At 39.1% G+C, this 14,376-nt stretch overlaps 1 protein-coding gene across 2 annotated transcripts in view; it reads left to right on the top strand.

The window, feature by feature from the left end:
- clcn6 (chloride channel 6) overlaps positions 1-14,376 on the top strand; it is a 34,373-nt gene that overhangs the window by 5,626 nt on the left and 14,371 nt on the right. For both annotated transcript variants that reach the window (XR_010928592.1, XM_067591244.1), the window contains 12 exons: positions 519-625; positions 1,749-1,875; positions 4,467-4,534; positions 6,203-6,261; positions 6,374-6,506; positions 6,789-6,902; positions 9,942-10,108; positions 10,245-10,356; positions 11,963-12,092; positions 13,081-13,234; positions 13,715-13,871; positions 14,087-14,193. Coding sequence is in view for 1 of the 2 variants with exons in the window: in XM_067591244.1 (XP_067447345.1) it covers positions 519-625; positions 1,749-1,875; positions 4,467-4,534; positions 6,203-6,261; positions 6,374-6,506; positions 6,789-6,902; positions 9,942-10,108; positions 10,245-10,356; positions 11,963-12,092; positions 13,081-13,234; positions 13,715-13,871; positions 14,087-14,193 (1,435 nt within the window). In the remaining variant the exon portion in view is untranslated. The remainder of the gene's footprint in view (positions 1-518; positions 626-1,748; positions 1,876-4,466; positions 4,535-6,202; positions 6,262-6,373; positions 6,507-6,788; positions 6,903-9,941; positions 10,109-10,244; positions 10,357-11,962; positions 12,093-13,080; positions 13,235-13,714; positions 13,872-14,086; positions 14,194-14,376) is intronic.

The following is a 14,376-nucleotide window of genomic DNA, read 5'->3' as shown; positions in this document are numbered from 1 at the left end:
TTGATTCTCATAACATTACAAAAGTATTTCAACTTTTCTTGAAATCACAGATGGTGTTTATTCTTCACAGTGACTTTGTTTTAGTTCTATGTCGGTTAGACATGTTTACATCTTAACTTGTTTTCTGTAGTTTTGTGGAAAATCACAGGTTGCATTTTATTAGAATATTAGGTGTCTGCATGTGCACTGTACAGACCTGCACATGTCATTGTACAGGTCTGTAATTTCTGTATAATTGGCTAAGGAGGCTTCCTGGAGAGAACTATGCACTTTGATCAAATGATAAATTGATTGGTTGAGAGGATAATCAGCAGATTAATCGATAATGAAAATAATCATTTGTTGCAGCCCTTCTGGAATGAATGAATTGGAAATGGACCCATTGAACACTACCTCTGTTTTCCTACAATTAGTATTAAATTGCATAGTTCTATTAGCACACTTAGTAGGAAATTATTAGCAGATTACTGAGCCATAAAATAAAGACGGTTTTTCTACCTTAGCTTAAATGCCTGAAGCTGTAGAGAAGTGCAGTGACAAAGGCTGTCTCCCTCTGTCTCTGCTGGAGCTCCTGGCATTCAATATGACCTTTGTGTTCATCGCCAGTGTGCTCGTCCTCATTGAGGTAAGACTGCTCAGATATGTTTTTCCAATTCCAATGTAAGATGCAGTATGTCTAACTTGTCTAACTTTTTGTCACTTTAGTGTTCCCTTTAAAAAAAGTTTATTTAGAAAAACATGTTTCACCCCACTAAGTAGCCGTGTTTCCATTAGATTTGCAAGATAATTCTAAGCGAACTTTTGAAATATCGCAAAAAAGGAAAATACGGATTTCGTGCGTTTCCTTCAACTGGTTTGAAGTGAATAAACTAGGCTACGCAACACATACTTTGATCAGTAGATGGTAGTGTAGGCTTAAATAATAAGTAAATAGTAAACAGAGTAGAAGAAGCAGAAGTTGCCAACCAGAAACAAAACAAATAGTTATATTGCCTTGGCGAGAGAAAAATGGAGAGAGGTCTTCAGGAATTTGTTTCAATTGGGCAAGTTGTCATTGATCTTTCATGTCAGCTAGTATTGGCCATGCTTCATGCTATCTGGAGAGGCCTGAAGACGCCAAGAGCAGAAACAGCTGATCAGTCATGTGATTTAAATGTTTGCTACGTCATTATTTATTCGACAAATGCGTTTCCATTACCCATTTTACGCCTAATCTCTTTTTCGACATTTCCAAAATCCACCTTAAGCGAGCATAAAAACTTTTTTGCAAAATTGAGGAAGTATTTTCGAATTTTGGCGTTTCCGTTAAGCTTTTTTAATGTGATACGCACAAAATGCGCACAAAAATAGGTTAATGGAAACACGGCTTGTGAGACCCTAAATTCTAGTGTGAGATGTTTCCACTGGTGAGAAATCATCTCCACATAGAAAACTGTGAAACACATTGTTTCCTTGAATTTGCACTCAGCAACATAAGATCTTTTGTGTTTCTTGAGTCTTTAGTATCCTTTGGTATAAAACATCTCAGACTGGCTGAGGTGATAAGCAGTGTCATTACTATGCACTTTGGTCCTTTACAGGGTTACTATGAAGCCTTGATGTTTCTGACCCCACTTTTACCTGTTATTAATAGATTGTGATACATTATTTCACATTTAATTCCATGAAACTGTGGTTGTGATACTAGAAAATACACTCATCTGTAGAATCGTGAGATAATGGTAATATGTCATGTTTTATGTATCCAGCCAGTAGCTGCAGGTTCGGGGATTCCAGAAATCAAAAGTTACTTGAATGGAGTGAAGGTTCCTAGAGTCGTCCGACTGCGAACTTTCCTCTGCAAGGCTGCTGGCGTTCTGTTTAGTGTAGCTGGAGGTAAAGTATGACATATGTGTACACTAAAAGTGTTTTTGTATTGAAGTAGCTGACAGCTGACATTTTTTTTTACCCATAATCACACTAAATGTGGCAGAGACAGAAAACACAGGACAAGTATTTACAGTCCAGATAATAAGTATTTGGACACTTGCACGTGTTCTTCAGGCTCTGTTGAACCCCTAAACTTAGGGCATAATGTTTTAAAAGGGCTGTATCCCCCACACAGTTCTTTCTATACCTGACCTGGGGCGACAGAGCCTTCTCTATAGCTGCCCCTCCCTCTGGAACTCTCTCGAAACACATCCAAAACTGCACTGACCTGTCTATGTTCAAAAAACTAATCAAAACACACCTTTTCAGAACTACTTTTAATTGATTAATGTTGTGTGTTACCTTGTTCTTTTAGTGTGTTGTTTTTTATGATCCTTCTAACTTATTTAAAGTGTCTTTTCGATTGCCCTGAAAAGTGCTCTATAAATAAAATGTATTATTATCCTGTTAGTGAAGGAATTATTAAGGCCCGAGCACCAAATGGTGCGAAGGCTGTCTTGGAACTGAAGGAAGTATTATTAGGGCCCAAGCGCTGAATGGTGCAAAGGCCCTATTGTATTTGAAAGAATTATACTATTGTACTTAAAGGAATTCTTCTTCCTCCAAAAGAAACACATTTTTGAGTCCCTAAATGTGCTTGAAAACTTACGAAACTTTGCACATGCATCAGAAATGGTGACAAATGTTATATGTCTGGGACATGGGCTTGGCAAAAAAGCTCAGGGGTGCTGCCTACAAAATTTCAAATGAAAAGAACCTACCCTTAAATTTGATGTAGATGAACATAATTTGGTATGCTCATGTATCATGTCCAGATGCACAAAAAAGCCTCTTGTAACCATACCCTAAGTCCAACAGGAAGTCGGCCATTTTGAATTTACTGTGAAATTGTGCAGTTTTTGCCATTTCCAGATGTTGTATTTTAATGAACTCCTCCTAGAGCTTTAACCCAACCAACATCATATTTGGTCAGTGTCATCTAAACACTTTTGTGATTAAAAGTTATCAAAATCTTGAGTTTTTGCTGAATTCCCTTGATGACATGACATTGAACCATGAAGGTTCTGTGTTTTCATCGAATGCCATTGCTTTTGTGGCGCAGTGAATTTCGATGTGTCGCCATTGCAAAACAAACTGTTGTAACTTGACTCCACATTGTCAGATCTTTCCCAAATTTCACATGTTTGATAAGAGTCCCGGTCTGAAGACATGTACAGTCCCTTATTGAATCATAGTAGTAGTACCACTTACTGGCAACAGGAAGTTATATGCCCCATACTTTTATTAACTACTCCTAGCAGGTTAACCAGATTCAACAAAAATTTGGTCAGCTAAGTTGTAAGATGTTGATGATCCTAAATAGTGAAGCTTTTTAGTTTTCAGTAAAAGCTGTTCCCATGGCGACATATTATTTGCCATGAAACAGGAAACTGTTTTTTTAGGGAGTAGGATGCTTAAAAAGTCACAAACCTTGGTGTACGTGGGGGTATTTAAAGGTCTGATATGGATCTTGGACTTGGATGTGGCAAAATGACTCGAGGGCACCCCTAGAAAATTTAAAAGTCAGTGCCGCCACATTTAAATTTGTCGTAGATGAACGAAATTTGGTAGGCACACCTATCATATCTAGATGCACAAAAGCCTCTTGGAGCCATACCTGAAGTCCAGCAGGATGTCAGCCATTTTGTTTTAACTTTTGTTTTAACATTGGAAGGTGTCATCTCAAGAAGTTTGCAATTAAAAGCTATCAAAATCTTGAGTTTTCACTGAATGTTGTTGACGTGGCAAACTTTGATGTCAGTCTTATATGACAAACATCCGATTTACATGGAATTTACAAGGTGTGGTCCACACATAATACACAGCAACATGTTTTAAGTCCTTTATTAAGCAAAAATGCCTAACATTTTATGGTTCCAGTTTCTCAAATTGGGGAATTAGTTGCTTTTCCTTTTATTACAGTAAGTTATATTGAATATCCTTTGGTTTTGGACTGTTAGTCAGACAGAACTAGTAACAATTTGGTTATGTCACCTTGAGCTTAGGAAAAAGAGATGGGCACTTCTCACAGTTGTCTGATGTTTTTTAGAGCGAACGAGTAATTTAGAAAATAATTATCAGATTAATGGATAACTGATCATTTTTTGTTAGTTGCAGCCCTAAGACTGATCAGAGATAATTGTATTTATACATTCTGACATTTCGAAGAGCTGATGGCAAGACCACCAACACACAATTAACACCTATTTAGTTACAAATGATGTAACCTTGTATCACTGCCACTGACTGAACCATAGCTGCTTATTAATAGGTCATCATGTCAGCTGTCAGTTTCAGCAAATGTAAGAACAAAGTGTTATTCATCAAGATATAGTGTTGAAAATGAAAAAAAAAAAAGATGTGACTGTGACTTATCAAACAGAGCTTTCATTTATATCCTGTACTTGTGAAGAGTCAGGATCAGTGCTGAGCAGGTGGGTGGAGATTAGCTCTGACTCAGTGTGTGTGTGTGTGTGTGTGTGTGTATGTTCACTCAGGTCTGTTTGTGGGGAAAGAAGGTCCGATGATACACAGTGGAGCCATTGTGGGAGCTGGCCTTCCTCAGGTAATAATCAGTGACAGGAAACTAGAATAACTGAATGCACTGCTGATGTAGTAGCAGTATAGTATGTATGTCTAAAAAGACAGTGTTCTGATTTTAGGGTTTATGTATCTGATAATAACCTTAATTCAACCACACTAAAATCCATATCTCATTTCCATGTGAGAACTGGCAAAGACAGCTGCATTATACCCAGTTACAGAACACACAAAACACAAAACACTCCTTTAACATGTTGGCACTGGGAGGGGCTGTGGCCGACAATTTCTCTAATCTGACGATTTTACCCATCAATTTGACAGGTGTGAGGTGTGAAAGCAAGGTAGCGTTTACCCTAACCCAAACTAAGTCAGGATTTTAACTTCTCTTTCAAGCTGTCTTGTTTTATTTTTGGGGCGGCTGTGACTCAGAAGATAGAGCGGGTAGTCCACTTATCGGAAGATTGTCGAAGTGTCCTTGGGCAAAATACTGAACCCCCAATTGCTCCCAAAGGCTGTGCCATCAGTGTGTGAGTGTGTGTGTGAATGTCCTGATGAGCAGGTTCGCACCTGCCTGATGGCAGCCTCTGCCATCTGTGTATGAATGTGTGTGTGAATGGGTGAATGTTGACATGTAGTGTAAAGTGCTTTGAGTGGTTGGAAGGCGCTATATATATGCAGTCCATTTACCATTTATTTTTCACACACTTCACACTGTCCATGTGTAAAATTGAATGCCTTTAAGGAGAGACCGTAAGAAACCGTGTGCCCTTATTCCATATTCCAATTTACTGAGGCAAGACTATAGAGACACACAAAATACACTGACTTTTTTGAGAGGTCAGGGACGCAGTGGTGTCTAGCCAGTAGGAGGCTATTTTAGTGTGGTATTTAGGTATCAACAATTTTGCCTTTAAAGGATAGGTTCAGAATTTTTAAAGTGTCTTAAAACAACAGTCAGGTCAATTAAAAGATCCCCTTCAAGTACCTTTTCAATGTAAGTGATGGGGGCCAAAATCCAGTGTGTTCGCACAGTCATTTAAAAATTACTTTTGAAAATGGATTTAAAAGTTTATCTGAAGCTTATATGAGGCTTCAGCAGTCTGAGTTAGTCATATCAAGTGGATATCTGTCACATTTACAGTCTTTTTAGCATCAAATTCCCTCTTTGTGTTTCCTCGGACAGTGTTTCCCTGTTGGCCTGCGGTGGAAGTATAGTAACGAAAAGAGGGACTTTGGCACTAAAAAGACTGTGACGTTGAAAGATATCTACTTGATTTGACTCATTTGGATAGCCTCATATTGGTTTCAGATAAACTTTTAAATACATTTTTGCACAGGAGGAGGACTGTGGATTTTGAAGGGATCTTGTAATAGCCAGTATGAATGGGAGGATTGATTATGGCAAAAAAAAAAAAAACTATTTCATGTTCATTGTTGTTTTAAGACAGACTTGAAAAATTGTATTCTTCTTCAGATGACATTGTCAAGGAATGGCTTATATCAGTGAGTTGTTTCATTTCATTGAAAAAAAATGTGACTCGACTTAACTTTACTCAGCCTTACTTGACTTAATACGATTTGACTTGACAGAATTTAATTAACTAATGACTGTTAAATGGTCCAACCACTGATGCATTTGACTCTTATTATGGCTGAAGTGTGCTGATCAGATAGTCTCTCCCTCTATCAGTTTCAGAGCATCACTTTTAAGAGGATCAAATTTGATTTTCCCTACTTCCGCAGCGACAGGTATGGTTGTGGTACACGCTCTCATTAACACAACACTGTACACTGTTACAAAATACAGATTGCAAATATTGTCATTAGTATAGCTCATTGTGCTGTCTTTACTGCTCTCAAGGGACAAGCGAGACTTTGTGTCAGCGGGTACTGCTGCTGGAGTAGCTGCTGCCTTTGGTGCTCCCATAGGTGGCACCCTCTTCAGCCTGGAGGAAGGCTCCTCTTTCTGGAATCAGGCCCTGACTTGGAAAGTGGTATGTCTTGCCAATACCCACATAGGTCTTGTGTTTTTTGTAGGTGTTGCATAGTGGCCCAGGTTATGCACACAGTGGAGAAATGTAATTGATTGTGTCAGAGTTGAGGAAGTCAGAAATGCAGGCATCATGAAGTACTGTCACTAAATAAGTACTATATGCAGAGACAACTTAAGTTTTATGAATTGAGCTTTGTGGTAGACTATATGATCAAAGACTGTGAGATGACAAATACAGCAGTTGATTTAAGGATTTTGAACCGTACTTTATCCTCTGTTTCAGCTCTTCTGTTCCATGTCAGCCACTTTCACCCTAAACTTTTTCCGTTCGGGGATAAACTTCAACAAGTGGGGGTCTTTTCAGCTGCCGGGTCTGCTCAACTTTGGAGAGTTCAAGGTAAAAGCTCTATCACTGGCTGAATGAAGAGTTTGTGAGTGTATTTTGTAGACACATGTTCTTAAAGGTTCTTAAAAGTAAGTCGTACTAAGTAGAGCTGAAACTATTACTCAATTCATTGATTAGTTGATTGTCAGAAAATTATTGGTAACTATTTTATTCATTTTTCCAGTAAACATTCCAACTGAATATTTATGGGGTTGGACTTTTGGTTTAACAAAACACCACTTTTGAATAACTTTTTCATCATGATGGGCATTTTTTATTTTTCTCTGACATTTTATGGACAAAACCATTAACCATAATGAAAATAATTGTTAGGTTCAGCCCTAATGCCAACCATAATGATGTTAAAAAATTCCAACCTTTGAAAAATAAAAGGCCATCACTAGCTTCATAAACATGTCTGTACAGTGATATCAAGTTTTGGAAAAAACGGTCTCATAAGCAAGTTTTTGACTACCTCGACAAGACTTATATCTTTGCTGACAGTCAAAGTGGTTTCAAGAAAATGCAAAGTGAAGAAGATATTAAATCGGCCTCAAGAAGACAGAAAGTCACTACTGCATTATTCCTCTACTCAAAAATGCTTTTGATACTGTTCAGCATAAAATATTACTTAGGAAACTGCAGAAGCTCTGCGTTGACTCTATAACAATTAAATGTCTTTAATCTAGAAGGAAGGAGTCAGTATTTTCAATTAAAAATGGTCTATCCAGCCTTTCCCCATGCAGCTATGGTGTGCAGTAGGAGTGAAGTCTACTTGGGCCATGGCTGTTCTGCACATACAGTAGTGACTTTCCACCACCAGTAGTGTAAGAAGTACTCAGATCCTTTAAAAGTGCATAAGTATTATCAGCTTGATGTAGTTATAGTATTGCAGTAAAAGTGGTGGTTCGGTCCCTCTGACTGATATATTATATATGACATCATTAGATTATTAATAGTGAAGCATCAGTTTGTAAGCAACATGTTACTGTTGTAGCTGCTGGAGGTGGAACTAATTTGAAGTACTTTATATACAGTTAGTCAAGTGCTTCCCAACCTAGGGGTCAGGCCCCTCCAAAGGGTCACCAGATAAATCTTAGAGGTCGTGAGATGATTAATGGGAGGAAAGAAAAAAAAACACATAGTTCTGATGCACAAATCAGTTTTCAGTTTTTGGACTTTTTCTCAAATCTTTGATTTTTGGTGAAATATTGGATCATTTGAACATATATCTAAATTAAACCACATGAGAAGTTTAGAGGGAAAAATCACTATTTGGTGGAGCTGTTAACAACTCATAGACATCTGAAATGTGACCCCGACTACACACTGCTTTTTGTAAGATGTCAAAAGCCAAAAAGGTTGGAAACCACTGGTTTCATCTTTAACAATGTGTTATATTTTAAAAGCATGTTATATTATCCATTGTGTCAAATCTTCATCTGAAAAATAACTAGTAACTAAAAGTAGTACAATATTTCCCTCTGAAATGTAGTGGACTGGAAGCATAAAGTTGCAGAATATGGACATACTCAGGTAATGTACAAGTACCTCAAAATTGTTCTTAAGAACAGTACGTGAGTAAATGCACTTAGTTATTACCTTCTGCCACTGTCCAACACAGTTAACTAAGTACATAATACATATGTATGCAGATGATACAGTTCTTCACTCTTCAGTAAAAATGACAGAGGAATGTCAGCAGGATCTAACAAGGGAGATGGAAAGAAGAGTGGCCTTGTCATTTAAACACACAATATGTAATTTCAGCCACTAGGGGTTTCTCAATCAAAACAATAACAAAAGACGGTCTGTGATGACGGTGTGAAGTAGTGTGGGATCATGGGAGTTGTTGTGTTCATTATTAACAACTAGCTTCCTCGAGTTAGGATTACTCCAGTGTTCATCGTTCAGGATGTTTTTACCGGGAGCTGAATTATCCACAGAGGTCTCCTCCTCTCCAAAACAAATGGACCCGGTTTCTAAAACAGAGAAAACCCTGAATAAAGCAGTTTCACATTAAAAATCAATGTTTCTCTGACACTGTTCAGCAGGCACAGGACGTCCGGTAGTGGCTGCTAGCCGAGCTGCTGCTAATGTTTGCTCAGCTTGTTTCTCTGATAACTTAAGATCCAGATGTTAAGCAGGTTTCCACCGGGAGCCGAATTATCCACAGAGGTCTCCCCCTCTCCAAAAACAAATGTACATGGGGATTAAAACCATAAAAATACTGAATAAAGCTATTTCACATAAAAAAATCAGTGTTTCTCTGACGATGTTTGGCGAGCACCGGACTTACGGGAGGGGCTGCTAGCTGAGTTGCTGCTAATGTTTACACACCTTGTTTCTCTGATAACTTAAGATCCAGAAGTCTGATGACTAAAATCCTTTATCTGGTTAAAATATATAGTTAAAAACGCCCAAGATTTAAAAAGTTTATCGTAAAACTTGGCTTAAAACTGAATAAAAGTCAATTTATAACAGTTTCTTTTGAACAACCACAATGCCGACATATTATCTTGTATGTGTATACTCTTTGGTAGACGTCATAGTGGCAAACAGCCACAACGCTGATGTATTATGTTGTAGGTGTATACTCTTTGGTAGATGCAATTGAAGTGGACAAACACAACGCCGACGCATGCATCTTGTGCACGTATACTCTTTGGTAGAGGAGTATGATGCCATTGACAGGCAACCAAATAAAATGGACCGTTACCTTTACTAAAATTTCTCTGGGTTTGAAAATTGTTGGAAACATTTGGGATAATGTAAGTACACAATTCAACAATATATATAACATAGGTCTCCTTCACTACAGTGGAGGAGCAAAGTGTTTGTAAACAGGAAAATCCTCAGCACTCACATCACATACAAGACCCTTCTCCTTACTCTTACAAGTGATCAACAGAGCTGCATCTTTGTTTTCGATATGTGCAGGCTACCAAGGAATCTCTAGAAAGCAGTATTAATACTGTGTAGATGATCCTGATAACTTGAATTGAATTGAATTGAGTTTCAATTGAGTATCATCATTGTCTTATTTATTAGTGTCTAGATGGAGACAAGAATTGCCACCTGTGGACTGCAGTGGACCTGGCCTTCTTTGTCCTGATGGGGATGGTGGGTGGACTACTGGGGGCACTCTTCAACTGCATGAACAAGAACCTGGCCAAGTATCGCATGAGACACATCCACCCCAAAGCCAAGTTTATAAGGTGATTTCTTTATCACATGTACGCACAGGGCACAGTCCAGCTTCATCTACAACTCTCAAATACTTAGAAATGTGTCTCTAATTTTTTTTTTCACACATGTAATTACAGTAGTTGATCTGATCTCTGCCTTTTCCAGGGTTTTAGAGAGTCTGCTGGTTGTCATGGTGACAACAGTGGTGATATTTGTGGCTTCCATGTTACTGGGTGAATGTCGTGACCTGTCCTCCCCTACAACCCATAACAACACAGTAAGTATCATCTCTTTCCTCCAATGTTACAGTACTGAGCCCAGGTTCTACAAGTCCCTTTCTACGTGATCAACTACAATCAGTATTTGAATTTTGAATTTTGAAAAACCAACCATCATTATGTTTTTAATCATCTTTTATTAAATCAGAACTTACCTGGAGGCAAATGAAAGATAATACCACACTGGATGAAACGTAGAACAGATGGGTGAAGAACCTGTCAGACATTGAACTTACCCAGTCAGAGCAAGATGTCCAAAGGATTAAACTTTGCATCACATCACATCACACCACAGCATTTACCAGTAGTTGACCTCATTGCAGCAATGGAATCAGTTATGTAGGATATTCCTCAGCAGAACACTGTCTATCTTAAAAAGTGGAGGCTTCCATAAGATACCAAACCCCCCACACACACATCAAACCAAGGACTCTCTCTCCATTTCAAACACAGCTATAAATTAGTTGTGAAAACCAGTCAGCCACCCTGACCAAACCCCAAGCAAAAGCCATATCTACAGTTAAGGTAGATCAAAACCCTCCTGGAGTAAGCAGACATCAGGACAGGATTGGCAAGGGACTGCTAACTCTGAAAAGCCAGGTTTGGGGATACAAACCATCAATCATGAACAATATCATCGCGTATATCTCAGACAGTAACATCAAGTTCACACGAGAGGACGTCAAGAACAACAGCTTGGCCTTTTTGGACTGTACCATACACGTTGAAGAGGACAGGAGCCTCCACATTGGAGTATACAGGAAACCCACACACACAGACCGATACTTACTCTTTGACTCTCACCACCCACTGGAGCATAAGCTAGGAGTTATAAGAACTCTGCACCAATGAGCTAATATTGTACCAACAAGTGCCCAGGCCCAAGAGAAGGCGCACAAACACCTGAAGGATGCACTTAAAGCTTGTAGATATCCTAACTGGACCTTTGTGAAAACAGCCACAAGATCCAGGAGGAACATCAACACTGCGCGTGGTGAAGAAAAGAAGAATAAACGCAACATCATCATTCCATACTGGTCTGGAGTATCTGAAAAACTCAGGAAGCTTTTCAACAAACACTGCATCCCTGTGTTTTTCAAACCCACAAAGTCAGAAACTGATCCACCTGAAAGACTGCACATCCAAACACAAGAAAATCAAGTGCATGCAGTCCAATGCCTTGAGGAATGCACAGACTTGTATAATGGGGAAACTACTATCCCCCACCTACAACCATTCATCCCTTCACAGAAGACTTAACAACCATTCACATTTGGCCTCATGTGACAACTCCAATGACTGCCGTTTACACTTGGCCTCAGGTTACTCCAAGCACTCAAATGACTGTTGTTACAACAGCAAGGAGCACTAAAGAACCATGGCGTATCAGTGACCTCGGTAACGACCCCATAGAGGTTAAATGCCTGGGACTCCCTGCCACTCAGTTGGAACTGAAGAAGCCCCTTAGATGAGAGGCGAAACATCTTCAAGTATCTACAACCAAGTCCAGTTGCCCTTGATTCAACCCTCCTTGGATAACCATGACCTGTATGACTGAGAAACGTAACAGACACATTAAGTCGTTGTTGTGTGTTTTGTTTTCAGCTGTCCGGCAGCGAGGACATCAACTCGACCATCCGCCAGTACTTCTGCACCAACAAGACCTACAATGATATGGCCACACTGTTCTTCAACCCACAGGAGGCCGCCATCCACCAGCTCTTCCACCAGGATGGTGAGATGGGAGCATGCACACATTCACAACAGCTTTTAGTTCATCTTAAATAAATCTTGTAATTGAAATATCTTGAAATTCCCCCTTGGATTTCCTTTCCTTGACACCTCAAGATGTATTGTAATTTTAATCTATGTAGTTTTTATTTTTCCAACAGGGTTAACTATCAGTAAACTGTCTTGACTGTACAGGCCACTGACATCTTTTTCTTTAACAGAAGGAAAAAATAGAATATGTTGACATTAGTGTGCTATTAACCAAAACTCAACATCTGAAACTGCTTCGTAGTAAACACTTTGTTTAAGACTCTGAAGTAGTAGAAGGAAATGTTAAGTTATAGTCTCTATGGGTTTGTTTGTTTTGGTCAGTGAGGTAACTGAGGGTATTTGATCAGTTTTTCACAGTGAACTGGTCAGCCGCATACACTTTGCCAAACTGATGCTCCAACAAACACAATCGAGATCAGCGAAACCCTTTCTATTTTGCTGCTGTTGCGCCCTTGTTACGTTAGTTACCTGTTAAGCATCATTTTGAGTAAGGGGCAACCCTATTAGTCAAGGCAACTCCAGTTTTATTTGTATAGCCCAATATCACAATTCACAAATTTGCCTCAAGGGGCTTTACAGTCTGTACAGCAATACAACATCCTATATTCTTAAACCCTCTATTCAAATAAGGAAAAACCCTTCAGAAAAACACCCTTTAATGGGGAAAAAAATGAAAGAAACCCCTAAAAGAGCAAAAGGATGACAAAATAATAGATGACATTAGAAATCAGTACAACTAAGCAGGACTCGCCATTTTGTGTCACAAACTTGAATACAGTATTTTACCTCATCGCTAAAAGTGGCTAACCTATTTGATACCTACTAGTGGCCACACCTTTTATTAGGTTTTCTGTATGTGTGTGGTTATTTGCTCAGATTCAGGTGGTATATATTATTGACTGACTGGTCATAATAAATTCTTGCCTCCTGTCCTTCCTCAGGTACCTTCAGTCCTGTGACTCTGTCAGTGTTCTTCTTGCTGTACTTCCTGTTGGCCTGCTGGACGTATGGGGTGTCAGTACCCAGTGGCCTCTTCGTCCCTTCACTGCTCTGTGGGGCAGCTTTTGGACGTTTGGTTGCCAACATCCTTAAAGTGTAAATACAATATTCTTGTAATGTTCTGACGACCAAGAATTAGTTGTGGAGCTATGAAATATCACAAACATCAAAGTGATTCAGAATTATATTCTGTGTAGCACATTTTCTCACAAAATAGCCAAGGAAGTGAGTGAATGTCACAGAATTTAACTTTTTAGGTTGGTAAAAATATATTTTTGTAAATATTTCACACATACGTTGCATTAAATTGTCTCAGTTAGTCTAGCTGTAGTAAAAACACAAGGGACATTCTTAGGTCTTACAGTTGTTGTAACAGTTGTTGAAAATCCACAGTGTGTGAGGAAAAATTTGGGTTTTTTCACTTTGGACAGAGCTCAGCTAGCTGTTCCGCCCTGCTTCCGCTATCTCTGTCCTTTTCCTCCACTGCTGCTTCTCACATCTTGCTTTCTCATTACACAGTCACTCATCATTGACTGGAGTGATACTGCTTCTTACTGTGTGTCTGTTCTCTATTAGGAAACTGGGAATGGACATCTACTCTGGAACCTATGCTCTCATTGGAGCTGCTGCATTCCTTGGAGGCGTGGTCAGGATGACCATCAGTCTGACTGTCATCCTCATTGAATCCACAAATGAAATCACATATGGACTCCCTATCATGATCACTCTAATGGTACACTGTCATGTTATAAATTTCATAATTTTTTATTATTAACCACTGTGCTAATGTTTTAATTAATATGATTCCAACCCCCTACATAAAAATTATTTTGTGTTTGTCTTACATCTGTCCTGAGATATGTACAGTATAGATGTGTTGACACGAGTATTGTGTATCCTACAGTTTTGTTGGGTTTATCTCATAAATGCTTTTGTGTTGATGATCAGGTTGCAAAGTGGACCGGAGATTTCTTCAACAAGGGCATCTATGACATCCACATCCAGCTGAGAGGAGTGCCACTGCTGGAGTGGGAGACAGAGCTTGAGATGGATAAGTAAGATTTGTGCAACTTATTTATCAAAGTACAAGACTTGGTGCTGTGTTTTTGTGCAGGCACATGGGGCAAAGTGCTGATCTGTGCCTGCAAAGTGATTTTTTCCTGAGGTGCTGAGGGATTTTTAGGGCCCGAGCCCTAAGGGCGAAGGCCCTCTTGTATTTAGGGCCTGAGCCCCAAAGG

Source organism: Thunnus thynnus, chromosome 6 (assembly GCF_963924715.1).
Source record: "Thunnus thynnus chromosome 6, fThuThy2.1, whole genome shotgun sequence".
NCBI classification, from domain to species: Eukaryota; Metazoa; Chordata; class Actinopteri; order Scombriformes; family Scombridae; genus Thunnus; species Thunnus thynnus.
Note: the sequence above shows the minus strand (reverse complement) of the source record. Positions and strands in the feature narration are given on the sequence as shown.